This window comes from Hibiscus syriacus, unplaced genomic scaffold (genome assembly GCF_006381635.1).
Source record: "Hibiscus syriacus cultivar Baekdansim isolate YM2019G1 unplaced genomic scaffold, ASM638163v2 tig00111330_pilon, whole genome shotgun sequence".
Taxonomy (NCBI): domain Eukaryota; kingdom Viridiplantae; phylum Streptophyta; class Magnoliopsida; order Malvales; family Malvaceae; genus Hibiscus; species Hibiscus syriacus.
In genome coordinates this window covers 11407706-11431604 of record NW_024063059.1, presented here as the reverse complement: position 1 = coordinate 11431604, position 23899 = coordinate 11407706, and the positions used below count along the sequence as shown (strand labels likewise).

Sequence of the window (23899 nt, the reverse complement as noted above, 5' to 3'; positions counted from 1 at the left end):
GTTATAACTTGGAACCAAAATACCACTAAAGAAAAATGGGTTTTTAGCTGCATTTTTAGTGGCATTTTTTGAACAAATGCCGATAAATACTTGTACTTTAGTGGCGTTTTTATATAAACACCGCTAAATACTATAGTTTAGTGACATTTTTGTACAAACACCGCTAAAGACTTGTACTTTAGTGGAGTTTAAAGCACAAATGCCGCTAAATACTTGTACTTTAGAGGCATTTTTATATAAACGCCGCTAAATATTGTACTTTAGTGTCGTTTGTATACAAACGCCGCCAAAGACTCATACTTTAGTGGCATTTTTGTATGTACACTGCTAAAGACTCGTACTTTAGCGGTGTTTGTATAAAACGCCGCTAAAGACTCATACTTTTGTGGTGTTTTTATACAAATGCCGCTAAAGACTCATACTTTAGTGGCGATTTAAGCACAAACCCCACTAATATACTCGTGCTTTAGTGGCGTTTTTATACAAATCTCGCTAAAGGCTCGTACTTTAGTGGTGTTTGTATACAAGCACCGCTATATATTTAGTCTTTACTCTGCTTTTGCCTATCCAACGTTCATATTTGATCCTCCTCCCTCAATGCAATCATCGCATTCTCCATAAAAAAAACTCCCCCAAATCTCACATCTTATCATTTTCAAAACCTACCCCTTTCTCTTTAGTCTTTACTCTTACCGGATTTGCCTTTTATCTCTCTCTCAACAATGGTCGCTGTTGCTACTTCTTCTCCCTACCAAGAAAATGTCCATACTGCAAAACTCACCGAGCAAGCCGAACGCTACGAGGAAATGGTCGAGTTTATGGAGAAAGTGTATGCTTTCGCGGACAACGAGGAGCTCATCGTCGAGGAACGAAACCTCCTCTTCGTTGCTTATAAGAACGTAATTGGCGCTCGCCTTGCTTCCTAGTGCATCATCTCCTCCATCGAGTTGGCTCCTACTGGAGCAGAGAAAGGTGGGGAGGAAGGCTTGGTTTCTGAAGAAGGTTAGTCTAGCTCTATTTATATTGGCATGTTTTGGTTCCTGAATAGGAGTTATTTTACACTAAAACTGTTTTAATTGCAAGATTATTTTCTTATCAAATTGAATTTTTGCAATTTTCCCCCAAAAGGAGCTGTCTAATTTCTTTATTCAGGTCTCGACCCAAACCACAAAATAAAAATACCAAAGAGAGAATACACATACCTCAGTTCATTATGTTGGAAGCTAGAGGGTAGCCGAAGTTACGGTTTCTTTCTAAGGTAATAACCTATATTTAGGGGTTTAAGGTTGGTTTTAGGTTAAGTGAGAGTGGTTTTCGGGTTAGGGAAGGGGAGAGGAGCATTCTAGAGATGTTTTTCTCTCCAGCCATCGTGGGATCCGCCGTGGCTACCACCAACGGCGAGGGTCTCTTCCTTCTCCGATGAAGGAGTTGAGAGAATTCTCAAACTCCCTCAGCCTCTTGTTTTTTTTTAGAAGGAAACAAATAAGGTGAGTTGGGAGATTTTGGGCATGGGTTTGGGTATAAATACCCAAGTCAAAACGCTGTCGTTTTGCCTCAAACCCATCCTTGTTTTCGAGTTATGGGATAACTACACGTTTAGTCCACCATGCTTTGTAATATTTTTGTTTAACCATTAAATGAAAGTTTATTTTATTTCGTTTTGAGCAGTTATGCTTTTGTACATATATTTTAGTCATTGTGTTATGTATTATATATTTCTTGTAAATATTTGGCTTTAATCCCAATGTTTATAAATATTTCATTTTAGTTATTGATGTTAGGTGTTGTGTATTTTCTTTGATATTCAAATTTGGCCATATATTTGTAAACATTTTATTTTAGTCACTATTTGAGCATTTGGTTTAATTATTATCTAATCCTTTATATTTATGTTCATTTCATTTTGGTCCTTAATATGATTTATGGATTAATTTCATTTATAGTACTTGTACTGTTTAATATTTTCATTTTTGGCTCTGGTTTATGTATATTTATGATTTGATCCTTTAATTTTCTATTTTTGCTATTTTGGTCCTCAAGTTTCTATTAATCATATTTTGGTCCTTTAAATTTTTTATTGTTTTGTTTTAATCCCTTTTGAATGTATATATTTAACATGTATATTTTTAGGTATAACATTAAATAAATGTTATTATTTTGTGTTGTAAATATTTTATTTTACATCGCATTTGTTTCTATTATATTTCCTTAAATATTAATATTATTCGAATATTTCAAGAACATGTATGCGTAGAATGAGCGTGGAAAGCATCACTTGGTCGAAGTGGTGCAATCCGATATGACATTTTAACAAAATGTAAACTTGAAATAAATCAACTTTATTTTGTTAATTAATTCATTTTGTATTTTAAATCGAACAATGCAATGCATGTTTCTCTAAATAGCAATTTATTTCATTTCACGCAAATGTTTATTGTCAATTTATATTCGATTCGCATATTTATCGATGAGTGAATATTTTTTACGGATAAGAAATAGACGAGATAGCTTTCCTGGTGGATGATTGTTAATCTTGAGGTTTCTTTTCAAGTTAAAGAATTTTTCCTAATTAAATATTTCGAGGCAAATTAATTAAATCTCAATAAATGGATCATAGTTTAACTTTATATTCGATTCATCATTTCCACCATTTACGACAATGTGTATGCGACACAGTACCAATTTTGGGCGTTGTGGGGGTGTTAATCATTCCCCACGTGTAACCGACTCCCGAACCATTTTTAATCGAATATTTGTAAACGCATACCAGTTTTTTGTCTTAAAAATGATTTTTCTTAAAATTGTTTTAAAAAAATACATTTTTATGTATTCGACCTATCTAACCCAAAGGTCGATGGTGACTCTTTTTCATTTTATTCAAATCAATTCATAAATCACCAATTTTTTCAAATTAAAATCATAATTGTTTTTTTTAAAATAATATTTAATTGTTTTTTTTTAAAATAGTTATGACACATTCTTTCCTCGAAGGACTGTTCGATCTCTTTGACTGGCTTGGTAATAGCCGAAGGCATAGGCGCCGGCGTCATGTCTGTCTGCATCGGAACTACACTGTCGAAGGTGTGCATGGCATTGGCATCACCTTCGGAGTCCCATTCTCTTCATCCACCAAAGCAATTGTCCTCAAAGGAGTAGTGTATGAGAGATCATTATTCAGATGAAGCATCTTGTATGATGTATCACCATTATCTTCTACTTCTAGCATGTTTGTCATATTGGTTTTCAATACTGCAGAAGTGATGGGCGAGAATGACTTACGAACTAACAACGGCGACTCCGGTTCGTTAGCGTTTATAACAGTGGGAGTGGAAGAGTGCTTTCGTACTGGAGTGTCAGCAATGTCCAGGCCTCTCGTAACTGAAATGTAGATTTCTAGTCATCTTAGAAAGTGATTGAGATGTTTCTTAAATATAACAAAGCAGAGGCAGAGAACTTACCAGCTGAGAAAGCTGGAATGGCATCATCCTGCCTATGATTTAGATGGTCATTTTGAAACATTCGGTCGTTTTTCTTAGTTGTTTTCGGAGTAGCCTTTGCAGAGTGAAGTGAATCGGGTTTATGAGAGGGAATCGTGGCTCCCCCTAGGGAGACTCTTCTGTTACTTGCACCTCCAGTTGCATATCTAGGACCCTTTTTCACACTCTGGGGCTTCGATGGGCTTGGTTTTGACCCATAGAGTGCCTCCTGCTCTGCTATCAGCTGTCCCTGAGGTTTCTTCTGGTCCTGGAGCACAACAAAAATGGCGCACAACTATATTATCTCGAAAGTGAATGACCATAACCACAAATTGCATTTGCACTACAATTGGGAGATAAGTTTAGTATCATACTCGTAGCCTACGCCGTTCTTGCTCTTTCTCTTGTCCTAAAATAATGTACTCTTCGAGCATAGAAAGCAGACGAATCTGGGTAGTGTGGAAGCTTCAGTTAGATACCAAAAGTTTAAGCATATATGATATGGGAACTAAAGGTTCTGAGTGTACATTATTAGAGTACTCACACCATCATACAAAAACACAATTTCTCTCTCTTTCTCCCATGCCATTGTCTTTGAAGCCAATGCCTCCACCATTCCTGGTTTAATGTGATAAAACAACTTACATTGTTAAGTGATTCTAAGCAAAACAGGTAAAAACATTGGGCTGAATGGTGTGAAATCATAACTAGAAAACCAAGCTTAGTAATGTTAAGTTTACATTTCTCAACCTTTTATTGTTTACCTGGAAGTTTATTAACCAATGCACGGGTTTTCTCAGCACGCTTGAGTGTAAGATTAGCACCTTTTCCCGCATTATATCGGTTTTCATCATGTGGAATTACAGACAATTAAGCAAGTCATACTTGAAGAACAAAAAAGACTACTCTTAAGCGATGACAAAAACAACCACCCAGTTGTACTCCTCAAGCCAGCACTCCTCATCACATTCCATCAACCATTTTTCCACGTTTTCGAGTATTTCTTTCCTGCTAAAAGCTTCCTCTTTGACCTTAGCAATTTGAACTTCTATTTGTTCTAGTATGGTAGCAGCATCAACAAACCCTGGATATAAAAATGTAAGATGGCAGTCAGTGGGAAGAAGGGGTCAGAGTGAGATAGCATATAACATATAGTATGAATCTTCGTCAAGTACCAGACTCAATAGCTTCAATAGCATCTTCTTTGCACATTGTGAATCTGGAACCAGATGAGTCTTTCCACAGATCTCCCCTAGCTCTAATCTCTTCTTGAGGACAAGCTCTTTCATTTTGCTTGACTTCAACTGTTCCAGCCGAGAAACTTCTGCCTCAACCTGCAAGATATATCATTTTTGCTTCTCTATTAGTCTGGAAGAAAACATGTACTACTTTTAGAAATTTATAGAACCAAGAGAAGATCATGTTTAAACAAGCATCACTTACGTAGTTTATGAAATCAACGGAGGGAGTGTCGGGTTCAGTAATTTCATGTTCTGAAGCAGCTACGTTACAGGTAACATTCTGAAACTCCTGTTGCTCCTCAATAGGTGTATCCATCAGATTCCATAAATCCAACATGGTAGTTGCAAGATCTTGTAGCTGCCAAGCGTCAAAGGATCATTATTACAGAAGGAGAGAAGGGGAAGTGGGGAGGAAGGGGAACGTTGCAATACAAAAAATTCTAAACATAACATCTTTACCCTTTGCATCCTCTGTAGCTCAACTTCCCGTAAAATTTTTATCAATGTTGCCAACTGCTCAATTGTATTATTGCTGATACTCTTAAATCCATTGGGGTCACTTAAACTAGGATGGATCTTATTAACTGTCAGCTTGAAATCCATACCCATAACAGAGTAGAGTGAGTTCAATGTGTTAAGGTAATCCTGAACCTGCTTCAGACGATCACTCTGAACAAGAGAGAGATCAGTTAGTGACAGAAAAATAAGCATTAGTTTCAAGAGGTGGGAGTAATAAAGACATAGGAAAGGGAAGTTCACCTTCTCTTTCTGAAGTTCATGGAGCTGTCTATGCAATTCTTCAAACTTCCTTAATGATATGTCAGTTTCATCCACAACAGTTTTGAAAGAAATAGATATGGAGGATCCATAAATCTCATTTGTGATCTTTTTTATTTCCTCTGGGACTTCTTCAAATTGATTTCTTCTTTCTATCTTCCCTTGTTTTCATTTCCTCCAATTGTGGATGAATCTTGCTGAGCTTCTCCTTTAAGCTTCCAGCGTTTCGATCAGACTAAAAGAAAAACATATAGCCATAATTAAATGGTGCAATCTAATCAGAAAATTCTCATACAGAATTTGTTTTCATTTCTAACCTGCCTAATATGAACTGGCCTTTCCCCCATTGCCGAGCATATGGCAGCAAGCTCGGCTTCAGAATCAGCAATTGTCTGTCTTAGCTAAGCTCTGCAGCAATTTGCCTGATCCATCTTTCTTCTGTATACTTCCAGGCACTCTCTTTCGAGCTCGAGCAGCATTTTATCCCAATCAGTATCTGTCTCCCCGACTTCATCCCAGATTATCTGTTTTTTTTCAAGGAATCATTAAAGGATAAATGTTACATGATTGTTCCCATTTTTAAAATCAAAACAGGACAGTTAGTCGGCATATCCTCTGGCAAAAAAAAAAATAAGGTGATATTTGGTTAGCATGAAACTTTAGAATCGGTGAGAATTGAAATTTAATTTCATCATTTTCTCTTTGGTTCAAGTTTTTTAAGGAAATTTGAATCTATTATGACTTCAACTTTTCATCAAATGAGGGAAAGTGAATTTCATCCTACCCTTATTAATTATTTATTAGAGGGAATTGAAATTTGATTATACTACCCTTATTAATCTTTTGGCAACTTATTTATATATTGAATAAAAATATTTTTTATTATTTCGGGTCAGGTTTCTAATTTATATATTTGGGTCGGGTCGGGTGAAATTTTATTTTGATCAGGTCGGGTCGGTTTTTTTAAATGTGATATTCGGGTCGAGTTCAAGTTTACGGTGAAAAATATCCGACCCGAAAATATATATAATTTTACCTTATATATTTAGGAATAATTATAATAATACCCCTATATATATATTTTTTTCAATTAAGTTACTGTTTTTATTTAATAAAAATAAATTTTTTATTTTTTTAGGTTGGGTCGGGTGAAACTTTATTTTGTTTAGTTCGGGTCGGGTTTAAGTGTGATATTCGGGTCAAGTCGGGTCGGGTTTTTTAAGTGTGATATTTGGGTCGGGTCGGGTTCGGGTTTATAGTGAAAAAACTAGACCTGGCCCGAAAAAAATATATAATTTTACCTTATATATTTAGGAATAATTACAATAATATCATCTATATATAATTTTTTTCAATTAAGTCAATGTTTTTATTGAATAAAAATAATTTTTTTTATTATTTCGTGTCGTGTCGGGTCGGGTTTCTAATTCATATATTGAATAAAAATAGTTTTTGGTATATTTTTGTAACTAATTAACATACTCCGATTGGAATGTATCGAAATATTGCTCTATCTTTTGGTAACTTATTAACATATTTTGATGCGATGATTTTAACTTATGATGTTTATTAGCATGATTTTTATAATTTATTGAATGAATAATCAATCAATAAAATGAAAATTTAATATTTTTTAATTTTTTATAATATATTACTACATGTAAGTTGTAAAACAAACTAAAATAAAGTAAAAAAAATAAGAAAGGTAATTCTATCATTTTATATTATTGAAATCAAATTTATCTGACATGTCTGCGAACCAAACAAAATATGAAATTGGATTATAATTTCATTTCCTGCCAACCAAACAGAATATGGAATTGGATTTCAATTCTTGACAGATTCTAATTCCTTCACAGATTCTAATTCTCTCATAAACATTCTAGCGAACCAAACGCCACCTAAGACTCCATGGATTGGAATCTATTGTAAGGAATATTCACCCGTACCTGAAGTTCATATAGAAGGGTTCCACATGTTGTTTCCACTTGAACAAGTGGATCAATTTTTGGAGTAGACATGTTGAATAATTCCTGCCAAAACCAATATCTTGAGAAATCAGAAGATACCCAAAGTTGTAAACACAATAAAGAAAGAAAGGGAAGGAAAAAATTATAGAAGTTCCAGATGAATTTAAGCTGGAATGAGAAGTGAGAACAAGGGAACTGGAAAAACAATTTGCATCAGCATACTTTGAAATTTGTTACTAATTTAGGCAAATACAATGTACGTGAATATGAATTTCCAAAAATAAATGCCAAAAGCCAAGAGAAAACGACCACCAGAAAACCTAATTCCATCAAAATCTTACTATAAAAAAATTCAATCTCGAGCTCCAAAGCATATACCTAATTTTTTTAGGTAAATATTAAAGACCGGGGAATAAGAGAATCCAGAAATCTTGGTTAATTAATCATAAAAAGGTTCAGAATGAGCAATAACCTTAACCTAAAAAGGTAAAAGAATCGTCGTTATAATAAAAGAAAGAGTAAGAGAGTATATATAAGCTTTGAGCTCCTCTAGTTTCTATCTCGTCATCAAAATTTAGCAACTTAGCAACAAAAAGGAAAACATAAATAAAAAAGTGGAGAGAGACCTGAAACAATTCTTCCACTGAAATGATTGTTTTTCTTGGAGAGACTGACGATTTTGCTTCAGAAAATGTAGAAATTTGATCCAAAAGAGATTTTGGATTTGCAGCAGAAAGATGTTTGAAAAAAAGGACCGTTGGCGTTTATATATTTGTTCCTATTAATGCACCATTTGAATTTCAAATACCCTGAGGGGAGGCGGTGATCTTTTCTACCCGTTTGCACTGGATTTATGCCCATCTACCGTCCGATTGTTTTTTGACTTTAGAGTAAACGTTCAGGATTTGTTCAGCTCACGAGGTTCCATTTATTGCTTACTGAGATCCATACAATGCGGCCAATTAGGATTTTGGCACGTCACTGTCAAAGCAAGGGGACCCTTGGTCGCAAGGCGTCCGATTAATCCCAGGATCAATGTCAATGTTTTGGATAAACTACGTAAGTGATCACTAATGTTTAACTACGTTTTTTTACACATTTAATTTTCAAAAGTAATAAATTGATCACTAAAATTATCAATTTATAACAAAATCATTATTCAATGACTTATTTGATGTTTTATCAGTAGTTTAGGGGTAAAATTATAATCTTTTTGTTATCGTTACCATATCATCAATTTAACGAGGATGCCGATGAAGTGACAATTTTATTACAAATCAATAACGTTAGTAACCAATTTATTACTTTTAAAATCTCAGTGGAGAACATGAAAACTTACTTAAACATTACTGATCATTTGTGTAATTTATCCCAAAATTTTCTTGTTGGTCTTGGTCCTAAATGAATAAAATGGTTGAAAGGTAAAAAAGTTGAAAAAAAAATGGAAAATAAGCTTTTACCAAGATCTATATTAAATGAGAAAATAACTTCAGTGACCAAAAATGCCTTATAATATACGATTTTAACCAACTTTTTTTGGATTTGCCAAAATGACCAACTAAATCGCAATGCGATCGGTAATTCGCAACGCGATCTCCGGTATCGCAAATCAGTTTCCAGATTTGCAACGCGATTAGCGTTGCGATTTTCCGACTATCGCAATGCGAATATGTAAATCGCAATGCGATTATGACTATCGCAATGCGATTCTGACTGTCGCAACACTGATTTTCAAATTCGCAACAGGTTTTAGTTTCGCAGCACAAATGTTTTGGGTATATAACTACGCAGCAGAAGTAACTAATAACCTAAATCCCTAAATCGCAACTCATTCCATCTCCATCTATCACTCTCTCCGACGACATCCGTTCCTATATCCAACGACATCCTTCCCCATCCGGCAACAGGTTTTAGTTTCGCAGCTCGTTTGTTTAGTAAATTAATTTACAATAATGAAATCATCTAATGTTGATCATGTTTGGATAGATTTGTGTTTTGGAGGGTCATGGGAGAATGTTCATGGTGTTTTATAATATATGCCTTTACCCATGAATCTTCAACTAAAACTGTCATTAAAAAAGTTAACTTATGAAACTCTAATGTTACGTGTTGTAAATAAATTAAATTTAGAGCCCTTAAGTGGATTTAGGCTATCTTATCAGAGAAAATGTAAAGTTTATTTGTTAACCGACAATGAAGATGTTGAACGATTCATTGCTTACATTAGTGTTTCGCAAGATGATGTTACATTGTATGTTGTTGAACCTAGAAGTAGTGAAGTTGGGTCAGTAGCGGGTAGTAATCAACTAAGTTTTTCAACCCCAGTTTATGGTGCTCAAAATTTAATGGTTCCACCACAATTTCATCACCAAGCAAATTTTGTTTCACCACATTTCCAATACCAAACACAATCTCAAAACCCACAACCATTCCCTAATCCAAATCCCAATCAACTTTCAGCACCAAATTCCGGTTTTCGTATTAACCAGTTAGACAATGATGAGTCAACAGAAAAAATTGTGAGTACTAGTCGGTATTCGAAATTTGATCTTGGTCAATACCCGGACTTTGATCTTGGTCAATACTCGGATTTTTATGATGTTTCAGAAGAAGAAACAGACCCTGCGTGTAATGATTTTGATATTAATCAATACTCGAACTTTGATGATGAAACAGCCGCTGCCGAGGAAGATGTTGTTGATGATAATGAGGAGGAAGTTACGACTGTGAATGAACATGTTAAACATACATTCTGTAATTCATATAACCCTGAAGAAGAAAAAGAAGAAGAAAAAATCCCCGAAGAAAAGTCCCCGAAGAAAATGCCACGGGAGTATAACTGGAATATGCCAGAATTACTTCAGATACCGGAAGAAGAGTTGGTAAAAATAGCAGTTGATTGTTACACAAAAATTATTCGTATCAAGAAAGATGATTGTTTTGATACAAAGGAAGACTTGAAGATAGCTTTATATACGAAATGTGTGGAATATGGCTATCAACTAAAAGTTAACAAATCAAGCAAAGATCGTTTCGAAACAAGGTGTATGATTGACAAAAACTGTACGTAGCGTATGATTTCAAAGAGGATAAAAGATTGCGAAATGTTTCAAGTTAGGACTTTTATTGATAAACATACATGTTCAAGAACCCAAGTTTTTCCTCACCATAGAAAGGCAAACAAAAAGGTGTTGGGTGGTTTTCTGGCTGAGTTAATGTTTTTGAATGGCAGGGTATATCGGGGACATGAAATTATGACTGACATGAATGCTCGGTTCAAGATTAGTATCTCATATTCTCAAGCTTGGAGAGCCAAATGTTATGCCTTGGAATTGTTGAGGGGGTCGCCAGAAGCATCGTTTGCCCAACTGTCGGCTTATTGTCACAATTTAAAGCTGAAAAATCCTGGGTCGGTAACTCATATCAAAACAGATAGAGATGGACGCTTTGAGTTGATGTTTATCGCCATTGGTGTTGCGGTTAGTAAATCAATATAATTTTGTTGACTCATTTTTGTTAGTTACATGTATTTCACATTTAAATGATTATATTTCTTGTGTATATGATTTTGTAGATTCGTTCGTTTATTACTTGCATGTGTCCAATTATTATAGTTGACGAAGCACATTTAAAAGGTCGATACCTTGGAGTAAACTTATTAGCAGTAGCCATGGATGCTAATAATAGGATACTGTCAATAGCTTATGGGGTTGGCAAATCTGAAACCTCTGATTCATGGACATGGTTTATGGGGGCATCTTAGGGATTGCATAGGTCCTATTAGCAATCGGACAATCATATCCGATAGGGCAAACTCAATTGACAACGCTGTTAGAAGGTGTTTCCCAGATGCTTTTCATGGACTTTGTGGTGTTCATTTATATAGAAATCTAAAATCAAGGTCTGCTGGTATAAAAAATCACAAATGGACATACTGGAAGGCTGTAAAAGCTTATCGGGAAGTGGATTTTAATAAGCATATAAATTGTTTAAGACGTGTTTTGCCTCAGTGTGCTCAAACACTAGAAGATGTCGGGTTTGAAAGATGGTCAAGAGTACATCAACTTGGAGCAAGATATGGTTTCATGACTTCTAATAGTGCAGAATCAATCAACGCTCTAAGTCATCATTCCCAGAAATTACCCATTACTATGTTAATGGAGTTTTTTAGAGCCTCTATTCAACAGTGGTACTACAAGAAAAGAAACCATGCAGATATTATTTCTTTAAATTCGTAACTTATCATATATTTTACTAAGTATTATTTATTTAAATTTACAGGAACATTGGAACATCGTGTTACACCATGGACTGAAAAAAGATAACGAAACGTGTTGTGAAGTCAACGTCATGGATAGTTGAACCATGTTCAAACACTTTGTTTGAAGTACTGGATAATAACTTAAATGGGCTTGTCGATCTAAATGCAAAGACGTGTAGTTGTATGAAATGGAAAACATCTGGTTATCCGTGTGGCCATGTTATAAAAGTTTCTCTTCATCTAAACCAAGATGATTCAAGCGCAAAAGCTATGGATTGCTATACTACAGAAGTATATCGACAGACTTATGCCGAGATTATCTACCCTATTCCACGTCCTTCTGAGTGGGACATATCAGATGACTTACAAACAGTTTTGCTACCAGCCATGAACAGAAGGCTACTTGACCGACCAAAAAGTCACGATCGTATACCGTCTAAGGGTGAAGAGAAGAAGAGATCAATATGTAGTCGGTGCAAGAAAAGTGGTCATACAAGGTTGACATGTGGATCACCAGTGTCATCACAATCATCTTTTCCTCTACCAAAATATGGGTCCTCATCAAAATCCAAAGCTCATATGGTGTCAAGAAAAAGGCAATCAAAATCGCAATCAAAATCAAAATCCCAATCACAACGGACTTCACCTTTTGGGACTATTAACTTAGGTGATTTTTAAATGTAAACATTGTATTATGTGTAAACTTTTAACATTTTCAGTTAGACATGTATTAGTAACTTGAGTTTGAACATTGCTATGATATGTTCAGTTGTTATCACTTATTACACATTCATTTGAATATCGCAACGCGAATTTGACTATTATGTGTATTTTATGTGTAAACTTTTAAAATTTTCAGTTAGGCATGTATTAGTAACTTGAGTTTGAACATTGCTATGATATGTTCAGTTGTTATCACTTATTACACATTCATTTGAATATCGCAACGCGAATTTGACTATCGCAACGCGAGTCTGATTATCGCAACTCAAAAATCGCAACGCGAATTTGACTATCGCAACACGAATATGACTATCGCAACGCAAATTTGTCTATCGCAACGCAAATTTGTCTATCGCAACGCGAATTTGACTATCGCAACGCGAATTTGACTATCGCAACGCGAATTTGATTATCGCAACGGCTATTTGACTATCGCAACGAGAAAATCGCAACGCGAATTTGACTATCGCAACGCGAATTTGAGTATCGCAACGCGAATTTGATTATCGCAACGGGTATTTGACTATCGCAACGAGAAAATCGCAAAGCGTATTAGACTATCGCAACGCAAATTGAATTTCGCGTTGCGATTTTGTCTTTCGCATTGCGATTTTGAGTTTAGCGTTGCGAAAGTGTACCTCCAACAGGTCTTTTGCCTTCAATATGATGCAGATTGAAATCAACAAATCAACTTTTACATTTCAATCAATTAAACAAGCACAAATAAGAATTATTTACATATCAATATTAAACAAATCAACTTTTACAAATCAATTTTTATAAATCAATTAAACAACCAAAAAATGATAATAATTCTTATTTTCCTCATCAATTAAACAAATCAGACTTTTAAGAATCAATTAAACAATCAAAAAAAGTGTACCCCAGACAGTTGTTTATGCACTCATACATCAATTTCAAGCAGCTCACTTCAGGATTAACTTGCAGAAACCAAACATTTGCTCAAATAACACTTTCTACACATCTAAAACCAACAAACAGCAAATTATTATTGAATTCTAGGTACTTAACACTTGCATTTGACTTACAAATTGTTTATGGACACTTTCATAACGCGGATGCAGGTAGGTAGCATCTCGAATATATCGCTCTAGCCATAAAATGCCGAAACCACAAGCCTACTGCACCTCTATATCTATCGGTAGGAGGTAGAAACTGTGTACTTCCTATCGTCAAACGCTCCAAGCACATGCATACGAGATGACCACAATCCCCTCTGGCTTCCGACGTTTATTGTGGCGCGGTCTCGTCTCTGATAACTGTAACATTGAACTTATTTGGCTTCTTGTTTCCAGAATAAGTCCAATAATTAATCGCATCCAAGAATTTAGCCAAATGAGAGCTCCATCCTTTAATAATATCTCTCAAATCAGACAATGATATGTAATTTATCATGCTGTCATATACTATTGTCTTCAGGGATGGAAGCTGAAGCTCGACGAGAAGCCAATGAGTACGTTCCAAAACAGGGATAAAAACCTGCAATCATAAGTAATAATTCAAATTGCGCACTTATTTATGAACACCTTTAAAATATTTAAAAAAAAATAAATACTAACCTTATCGACCTCCCACCATGCATGATAAAGTTTAGCTTGTCCATTAGCCAACACATATGATTCCTGTCGTTGATTCTTCAAGTGAACTACGTGAAAAGACGTCGGCATAATTGTATATCACGTATTTTTTTTCTTCAATTTCCTTACTATTAGAAGACGTGACACCCATGCATCAATATACTGTTTTACAAAAAAAGACATATATTAGTGAATTACATAAATTTAAAAAAAATAATCAAAATGAAATATAAGAAGAAATATAAGACTTACCCCCCATCGAAATAGCCATTATCTTCAACCCCTAATAACACACCCCACCAAGACCGTTCAATTAATAAATGCATATCATCGTCGAGTTTGTATATGTCAGTGTAACACCCTTGGCTCCGCTCATGTAGATAAAAATCAACTGCGGTCTTAGCCCAAAGGGTATTATCCAGAATTGTTTCCGGTAGTTGTTTCCTCTCCACTTCATCTACCGGAATGGTACTGGCCGGTAACTTATATGAAAGCCAACAGTCATCCATCATGTCTGACACGTGAGGGGGTTTCTCAATAATTCGATATATTACGCCGTGTGAATCAGGCTCTAGAATGTTGGGAGAGACCTCTTCAACGATGACAGTGGCCTCTTGAACGGTGGGAGGGGACTCATGAGGGATGATAGGGGCCTCTTGAACGATAGGGGAGGCCTCTTAAACGATGACAGGTGAGTCGGGCTTTTTCTTACGGATTCTTTACACTATTGGGGTGAACGGAGACTTAATGGCACGTGCACGCCGTCTGATGCGTGAACTCCGTCTTGCAAGAAAAACCCGACGTAGAGCATCCACCTTAACGGGCCGCTAAAAATAAATTAATACAAAAATCAGTAAATAAACAGACATGATATTAAACAGTGAAAACAAAGACAAATATATTTCAAACTTGCACGGTATTCACCCAAGTCATTATTCTATCATTGTTCACAAAATGCATCAGATAACATTCCAGAAGTAATCACTTATATAAAAAGGACAACATATAGGTTTAGTGCAAGTTCAATGACAACATAAAGAGTAGTAGTTTATTCTTGAAACTTAAAATTTCAACACTGTGAAGTTAATATTTGTCTTTGTCTTTTGGTTGAAGTAATGCAATTCATTCAAGTTTCAATTTGCAGAAAAAGAATAGAATCTGAAACTTAAAATCGCAACATGAATGACTATCGCAACGCGAAAATGACTATCGCAACGAGAGAATCGCAATGCGATTTTCATTTCGCATTGCGATTCTTTCGTTGCGATAGTCAAATTCGCGTTGCGATAGTCATTTTTGCGTTGCAAAAGTAAACTATTCTTCTTCTGCAAATTGAAACTTTAATGGATTGCATTACTTCAACCAAAAGATAACCAAAAACAAATACTAACTTCACATGGTTAAAGAATAAACAGTTTAGCAGTATTAGCAGCAACCGAATGAATTTACTAAGCAATCTAAGTGAAATGGTTAATCTAAGTGAAATGGTTAATCTAACTGAAATTACGAGTAAATTTATCATCAAGTTAAATATAAAAAATATTAAACTTACCTCGTTGCGTAGAGTATGAACCTCATTCTGTAATGATGCTACCATCTCACGTAGAGCGGCTACCTCACCACGTAAAGTAGACACCTCAACACGCCATGCACCATTGTCATCGCGTAAAGTACCGACCTCCTCACGCAAGGCATTGACCTCATCACGTAACTCCCCTAACTCATCCCGTGGAGGTGGAGGTGGAGAATAGGGAGATAAACGTTGTGGCATCTTTGTCGGTCGCCTATCATGAGGTGATGGTGGAGAAGAGGCTCGATGATGTGACAGAATAAGTGATGGCTCTCGTTGTGGAGGTGTATAGTCGGGTCGATCAGGTGATGGCTCTGGGTGAGGTAATGGCTCTCGAAGTGGAGGTTGCTCATCATCCGTGCCATCAAAAAAACGCTTACTAGCTTGCCACCAATCAGTGGAAAGCTCAGCTTTCGTGGGTGTCAGCCTCTGTAATGGAGTGTTGGACTCCTAACAATATAAAAGCTCAAACAAAATTAAACGTGTACTAGTAATAACTTGTTTATAAACATATGGTAGTATTTGTGTTAACTTACATTATTTATTGTCGTATACGGTAGTAAATCTTCCCATTGCTGCAAGGTCTGTTTCCTCTTCCAGGAAATAGCCCTAGGAATATCATTAGAAGTTTTTAATGCATATGTCTGCATGGCGGGAAAGGCATCAAATATCCAAATCTACAAACAATATAATAACAAACATTAGTAATTGTTAAATAATAATTAATTATAATTTTGGAAACATTATATAAAAATTCTTACCTTAAAGGCCCAAATAAAGCCTGACAAAGTGTATTTGGAACCATCGCCACGCAAACTTTTTCGATCATCAAAGGCAGACGACAACTTTTTCCATGTAGCTTTCCATAGATATGAACCCCACGGAAATAGGTTCCATGCATTTAGGTCCTCTACCAATTTAATTAGATCATTAGGAATAGGTTGTCTGGCCTCTCTGCCTAAAAAGCCGGCATGCAAAAGTATTAGAAGGCATACTCGGACAACATCGACGTCATCCATCCGAGTAAAACCATCTTTCTTATTCAATAATCTCGTCAAGTCTTCCACGTGTAAATTCGGCTTCTCCATTGACAGCTCAGGAAAAACTCGGGATAACCATGATAGGCGGATAATATGTCTAGTGTACCGACCTACATCATCGTGTCCGAAGCGTAGACCGGTGATTAAGCAAAACTCCTCCCGCCCAAAACATGTATACGCCGATGGAAAATCAAACTATATCTCTTCATCACGACATTGTATAGTCTCTGGTAGATCGCTAGTCATGGTTTGAAGAAACAGATGGGTCAACATAGCATCTCCACCCGGATGTTGTACTTTCAGCCATGGCCCGAAGCAAGTATCCTCAAATATTTTTCTTTGTGCAGGTGAAAGCTTCGACGCAATTGTTTTGGCCAGGCTTAATTTATTTCTTAAGGTCAATTGAGCCGAATAAAAGTTCTACAAAAACAATAAACATACCAAGTTAGATATACCAAAAACTACACTGTGAAGATATATCAAAAACTACACTGTAAAGATATATCCAGAACAATAAACATAAAGAGTAGTAGTTTATTCTTCAAACTTAAATTTGCAACACTGTGAATTTAGTATTTGTCTTTGTTTTTTTGTTGAAGTAATGCAATTCATTCAAGTTTCAATTTGCAGAAGAAGAATAGTTTTTGAAACTTAAAATCGCAACACGAAAATGAAAATCGCAACACGAAAATGACTATCACAACGCGAATTTGACTATCGCAACGCGAAACTAAAATCGCATTGCGATTCTGTCGTTGCGATTTTCATTTCGCGTTGCGATTCTCGGTTTCAAATACTAAAATTGAAACTTGAATGGATTGCATTACTTCAACCAAAAGACAAAACAAAGACAAATACTAAATTCACAGGGTTTAAAGACTAAACAGTTTAGCAGTATTGGCAGCAATCGAATGAATTTAATAAGCAATCTAAATGACATGGTTAATCTATTATTGAAATTACCAGTAAACTTATCATCAATTTCAATATGAAAAACCTAATAATAATGCAAAATTTTCAAAATAAAAATAATTAAAAAAACTAACCATCGATGGTCGATTTGGTTGATTTTCCATTTCTGACATTGAATGATTGTGAGGGTGGCTCTGAGAGATTGAGATAGACGGATTTCGTCGGAGATGGGGATTGATTTCGTCGGAGATGGGGATGGATGTCGCCTTAGAGAGTAAGAGATGGAGATGAGACTGAGTTGTGATTTAGGGTTTTAGGTTATGAGTTGCGATTACGGGATATACTGTGAACGGTTCAGTGTTCCGATATATTAATATTCGTGTTTAGAATTTGAAAAAAATACGCGTTGCGATAATAATGGCGCTTTGAAAATCGCATTGCGATAGTTAGCATCGCGTTGCGATAGTCAGAATCTCGTTGCGATAGTCATAATCGCATTACGATTTACATATTCGCATTGCGATAGTCGGAAAATCGCAACGCGAATTTGGAAAATCGCAATGCGATAGTCAGAATCGCGTTGCGAATCTGGAAACTGATTTGCGATACCGGAGATCACGTTGCGAATTATCGATCGCATTGCGATTTAGTTGGTCATTTTGACAAATCCAAAAAAAGTTGATTAAAATCGTATATTATAAGACATTTTTTGTCACTGAGGTTATTTTCTTAAATTGGTACCACAAAGGAGGTGACATCAAATAAATCTTAAATTTATACGTTAATTATTTCACTTACAATAAACAAACGGACTAGCTTAGCCCTCACTCCACTCAATATATTACTGTCTCAATAATTATATTACAGAAAAGCACAATCGTGTCATGTAATCCTCATGACGAGAAGTCTTGGTTGCCCTCAAATTCTCTTCTTATAATTTCAAGCACAAATTCGTTCCAGGTATCAACCGCACCCGGCATGCACCAGTGCAAGCAATCTTGCGGTGGAGGCTTCCCATCGGCCCCACGTTTTGTTATCTTATTCGGATCACGACTACGGTAGGGACCTGGATGAGCGTCATGCCGGTATCCGAAAACTTCAGTAATATCCATCAACCTCAACTTGGACTTCTTTGTTGCCTTCTTCAAAGCACGGTCGAAACCCATCACCTGTTGCTTGTGCATCACGTTTGTGAACCCATTCTCTACTAATTCACCAGTTGCAAGCGGCTTCACTTTTCCAGTGCATGATCCACCTGTATTCCAAGCTCCGCCTTCGTAATGATCCGGAGAAAAGGAACGTACAATGGCCAGACCAGTGTAATTAGGATGTGTAACAAGTGCAGACAGAGTTGTATCTGTAGATATTCCAAATGCGTTGACATTATTGACCTTCATAGGTCGAGAATGATCCGGCCACCATAATTGTCCTCCTACAATCTCGTTGTTCAGGATATAGACAGACTGTTTGGCGAACCAGTGACCAGAGGAAAGAACAATCACATCAAACTGTGGGATGAATTCCATGAAGCCATCATCAGGAACATCAAGATGCAACTTGGTAACACCCTCTGAGGCAAAGTCAAACTTTTCAGTAGTGTGACGGACAAGCCAAGATGACCATATCCGAACAATCATTACAGATGATGATCTGAAATAATATCGATGCATTTTTCGGTTTCCTCGATTTTTCGGAACTTCAACCTGAAATTATACCTTAAGTTCTGTCATGAGAAAAAATGCCCAATACAAATCTAGTTTCTAACAATTTACAGAGAGCAAAAATTTACTAAAGTATTTACTAATGCTAATAATTATGAAAACTATAGCCTCATAAGCTTGTCACAAAGCTATAGTCTATGTTTTTCCAACATGGGTATAGAGGTATGACCCTTCAAAGATCCTCCAAATACCTAGGAAAACTTGGAAAGAATTGAACATACCCATGCCGTATACAGACCTAAGGCCGACTCACACCCAAATCCGAGTAACATAGGCTACAGCCAATCCATTCATAAACTGTTGGAAGTTAAACAACAGATTAAGGTAATCAAGACGGCCACAATACCCTTAGCAAATTATAATGCAAACTTTGGACCAATCTTAGAGTTTACTGCAAAACGATTTTTTGTTTGGAAAAATAACTGGCACTTTAAGAAATGCAGATGCTTGCCTGCCAGAGAAGACACAACAGTGATTCCATCTGATTTCGAGCAACAGAATCACCGATGAAAGCAAGTGTCTTTCCTCTCATCAACTCTAAAAACTTCTTGGCATCAAATCTGGGGAGGTCACATTTAGAGGGTTTCCAACGCCAATTCTCATATTCCTTGTCAGGCCTCCCATTACCCTGGCAATTCTGCATCTGTGTTATGACTGGACAAGAGTTGTTGGTGTATGATGGTCCTTGTGGATCATAGAACCAATTTCCTTGGTACAGGTCACAGCCTAGAGAGAAACCAATGAAAATGAGAACCATGACTAAAGGGCGCCAGCAGAAAAGATAACAAGCAAAACCATTAGGAGGAACAATTTAAGTCAACATTGTTTCTTACATAGACGAGAGATCAAATAGGGATCAATACAGGAGATAGAATGTATATGGATCTATCTCTCTCTTCTCTTTGTAAATTATCAGATATTTTTTGTGGCAGTTATCCGCAGATCAAGAAAATTACAATTAAATTGAAAAAAAAAACATTATCAGAACTTCTAATAACAAATGACTGATCTGGGACCATCCATTTCAGGACATTACATAAAATAGATAACTGACCATAAAACATTTCAATAATGGCATCCTGCATTTGTTCTAGCTTCTTGAAGAAACTTTGCACATAATCCAGGGATCAAGTGTCTGCAGGATGTAAGACTTGGACAAATTTGGCACAATTATAAATAAAGCTAGTAACAGCAAGTTACCATGTCGGAGACCTAGCATAAACCTAGTGAGAAAAGATAATAAACCAGAACCAAGAAAGTCCTATATGTTTCTGGTAAAGGATGCAGATTCCAGATCTTCTATAGCAAAAACGTTGAAACAAACATGTACAACAAGTGATACTAGATCTAAATCACACGTTCTTGTAACCAAAAAAATCACATGTTCTATGAAGCAAAGTGTAAAAAGAAATAATACCTGAATCAGCTGAATTGCTCATAGATGCATTGCTAGATGCAAAACTGGAAGTGACCACCACCTTTTCTGTTACTCTAGATGATGAGCCTGGAATCTCTACAGGTTTCTTCGACATCTTGTTAATTTTTGAATCAACCAAATCTTTAGGACTAGAGGGCAGTTCCTTATTAGACTCAGTTGGTAGCAAATCCTTATCAGTGGAAGATCTTATGGATGTTTTATCAACAGCTGAAGTATTTGAACTCATTATGGGCATTTCTAAATTTGACCCAGATGGTGAGTTCTGATGAGTGTAATTTACATCCTTATCAGAACTTTGATCAAAGGTAGAATCATGCAAAGTTATTTTCCTATCGACACCATAGAAATATCCTCTAACAGCTGAACCAAAGGGTAATGAAACCAGAAGCAAAGAGGCAAAAATCAAGAATGTTGCTAGTACTACGACTGAAGCCACAATGGAGGAAAGGCTACGAGGTAAGGCAGTCATTTTACTAGAACCTTTTGGGGAAGCCAATGTCATGGTTTCCTAACTAGTTAAAGTCCTAAAAAATATCTAACACGGAATCTATGAAGACCAACCAACCAACCAACTACGTGTTATTGAAATGTTGCTGTAACGAATCTAAGAGCTGATGTTTTCGGAGATGATCCACCAACAAAAGATTTCTAAATTGGTAATTAAATGCATGCTTCTCCTTCCTATACAAAAAAGGAGAGTTGTTTTTTCTTTCTAAAAGTTTATTGAAATTATTGTCCCTTATTGCGACTAATCACAGAACAAAACACAATTGATTGGAGAGACTTGAATTCCTCCTAACCTGAGAAAACAAGATAAACCTCATACGTTAAATGGGAAAAAAAAAAGAAATCAGAAACTAAGAAGCGTGATTGCTTAAACTTGGAAATTCAAATCAAAAAGGGAAAACCTTCAATTCGTAATGGAATAAAACAATATGTGAAGATGCTTAGAAATTAGAAACTCTAATGTTTGAGGATAACCACATTATGAATAAGGTAAACATTAATTGAACATCTAAAAGGAGATTCATTAATGACAACTCAAAATCAGAATTGGATTCGAATGCAGATAAGGAAACTTTTACAAATTACAAAAAAAGAGAGAATCAGAAAGGGAACTTCAAACTTACCCTGTTCACAGAATAATTAATGGGAAATGTGAGAGCTGAGGATTTGATGCTTGCTTCTCTTGTTCCCTGCAACTCCCAAACAGAAGGTAAAGGTTAAGTAATAGGACTAATTAAATATTAGTATTAAGTTTCAGGGAATAGTAATCATTTTTAGCGAATGAATGTCGTACGAGTACTTGGTGTGGGGTCCACACCGCAGCGGTGTCAAGTGTTCATTGAATGACTTGAGCTCCGTTTCAAAGTTTGATACTTAGATTCCAATCAGTAAGGCCCAAACCCATCCCTTTCCCTATTGCCCAATATCGGCCGGCCGCAGCCAATTGAACAAAATTCGATTTAATTGAAAAAAATTAATTTTTTAAAATTGATTTCTAATTTTATAAATTTAAATTAATTTGAAACAATTTAAATTTAAGTTATAAAATAGAATTTAAACAAATTTAAAAAGTAAGTTTAATAACTTAAATTTTAATAATTAATAGATTAATTTTTAAGTTTAAATCGAGTCTCACAATTTTGTATAATATATATATATATATATATATATATATATATATATATATATATATATATATGAAAAATATGAAAAGATATAACATGCATATTATATATGATTATAGAAAATTGTTTACTTGGGATGTATGATAATATTATAAAGAATTAAGGTTAAACTATAGAAATGATCATTAATGTTTAAGTAAATTTTTATTTTTTTCATTGAAGTTTCAAAAGTAACAAATTAGTCACTAACATTATCGATTTGTAACAAATTGACCCCTCTACCTTTATCCCGTTAAATTGACGCTATATCAACGTTAACAAAGAAGATTAATATTTGGTTTTACCCCTAAACTATAATTAAAATATCAAATAAGTCCTTGAATAATGATTTTGTATCTAGTTTACCCCAAAAGCTTTATAATTTTCAAAAAAATTCAAACACCCCACCACCCTAACCTGAAATATTTGGGTATGCGCTGAACCGAGCTTCTCCATTGCAAATCAGTCTCTTTCCTTTTTCATCTATCTTTAAAAAGCAAGGATTTTTCACACCTAAACACAACAAACAAAAAAACAAGGATTTTCTGTGCATTTTGAGCCGTTTTTCTATTACCAAGAACTAAAGATGTCGTGATTACAACAGAGAGGCCTTTCGGAATTGCAACTACAGCTGGGGCAGCAGCTACCTTGAAATAGAAGGTACATTTCTCAAACGAGAAGCGGAGATTTGCAGGCCATCCATCCACCATATCCCAAGAGAGGAAGTTTTTGTAATTGATCAATCTCTGCTCTTTTATGGGCTCGAGTCAATCCCTTTGTTTCAAAAGCTAATCTAGGTAGCATAATCGTTTCTTGGTTAGTATTGATGGGTTATCGAGAGTTTCATGATGGCTACTTTGTGAGCACTATGATTATAGACACCTTAGTTAGTATTGAATACCATCAATCTGATGCACTCAAAATGATGCTATAAAACAAAAACCAATGAAATGAAATGATTAAGCGTTAATTCCTCAATGGGGATGTTTGCAGCCATATCTTATTTGCAAGACGAAGCAGACAATCTTAAAATAAAAGCAAAAACAAATTCTAATCCAAGTTTTTACAATTCGTGAAAGTCTCTCATTGAGAAGGGAATATAATACCATCATGAATGAAAATCACTCTTTGTGTTTTTTTTCCCTTTGGATCTTATTCTCAGCAAATTACAAAGGTCTTTTTTATGGATTCCATCCAACAAAATCAACAAGTATACAAAGAATCAACAATTTAAAAAAAAAAACCTCAACGAAAACAAATATGGGAATCACGAATCTTATGTATCTACAGTCATTCCAACATATTTTCCCCTTTTGCTAATCTTACTAGTACATGCTAACTGAGGGCAACAATAGCGCATCTGAGGATGTCTTCATCTCCCACCAAATAAGCTGCGGAATTTATGCAATTTTCAGACAACCTTTTTTCACGAAATACGACCCATTTTTTATTCTTTTCCTGTATTTTAGTCGTAATTTAAACCACACACTTCTAAAACAGTT

At 35.5% G+C, this 23899-nt stretch overlaps 1 protein-coding gene and 1 pseudogene across 2 annotated transcripts; both read right to left on the bottom strand.

Annotated features, from left to right (window-relative positions):
• Positions 1-1056: 1056 nt before the first annotated feature.
• On the bottom strand, positions 1057-21932 carry LOC120158736 (protein YLS7-like). Of its 2 annotated transcripts, XM_039169515.1 has the most exons (5): positions 21858-21932; positions 20707-21527; positions 19741-20015; positions 18434-19271; positions 1057-1067 (listed from the first exon to the last, which is right to left on the bottom strand). In XM_039169515.1, exons 2-4 carry the CDS (start codon positions 21227-21229, stop codon positions 18462-18464), a joined length of 1608 nt encoding a protein of 535 aa, XP_039025446.1. In that variant the 5' UTR covers positions 21230-21527; positions 21858-21932; the 3' UTR covers positions 1057-1067; positions 18434-18461. The 2 variants fall into 2 exon arrangements, with proteins under 2 accessions (XP_039025446.1, XP_039025447.1); XM_039169516.1 differs by lacking the exon at positions 1057-1067 and having other exon boundaries at positions 18321-19271.
• On the bottom strand, positions 1386-8172 carry LOC120158808 (annotated as a pseudogene).
• Positions 21933-23899: the final 1967 nt, after the last annotated feature.

Coding starts and splice junctions, on each gene's coding strand:
- LOC120158736 (XM_039169515.1), bottom strand. CDS start 21,229: ATGACATTGGCTTCCCCAAAAGGTTCTAGTAAAATGACTGCCTTACCT. Junction 20,016..20,706: donor GAGCAATTCAGCTGATTCAG/GTATTATTTCTT, acceptor GTTTCTCTCTAG/GCTGTGACCTGTACCAAGGA. Junction 19,272..19,740: donor TGTTGTGTCTTCTCTGGCAG/GCAAGCATCTGC, acceptor GTATAATTTCAG/GTTGAAGTTCCGAAAAATCG.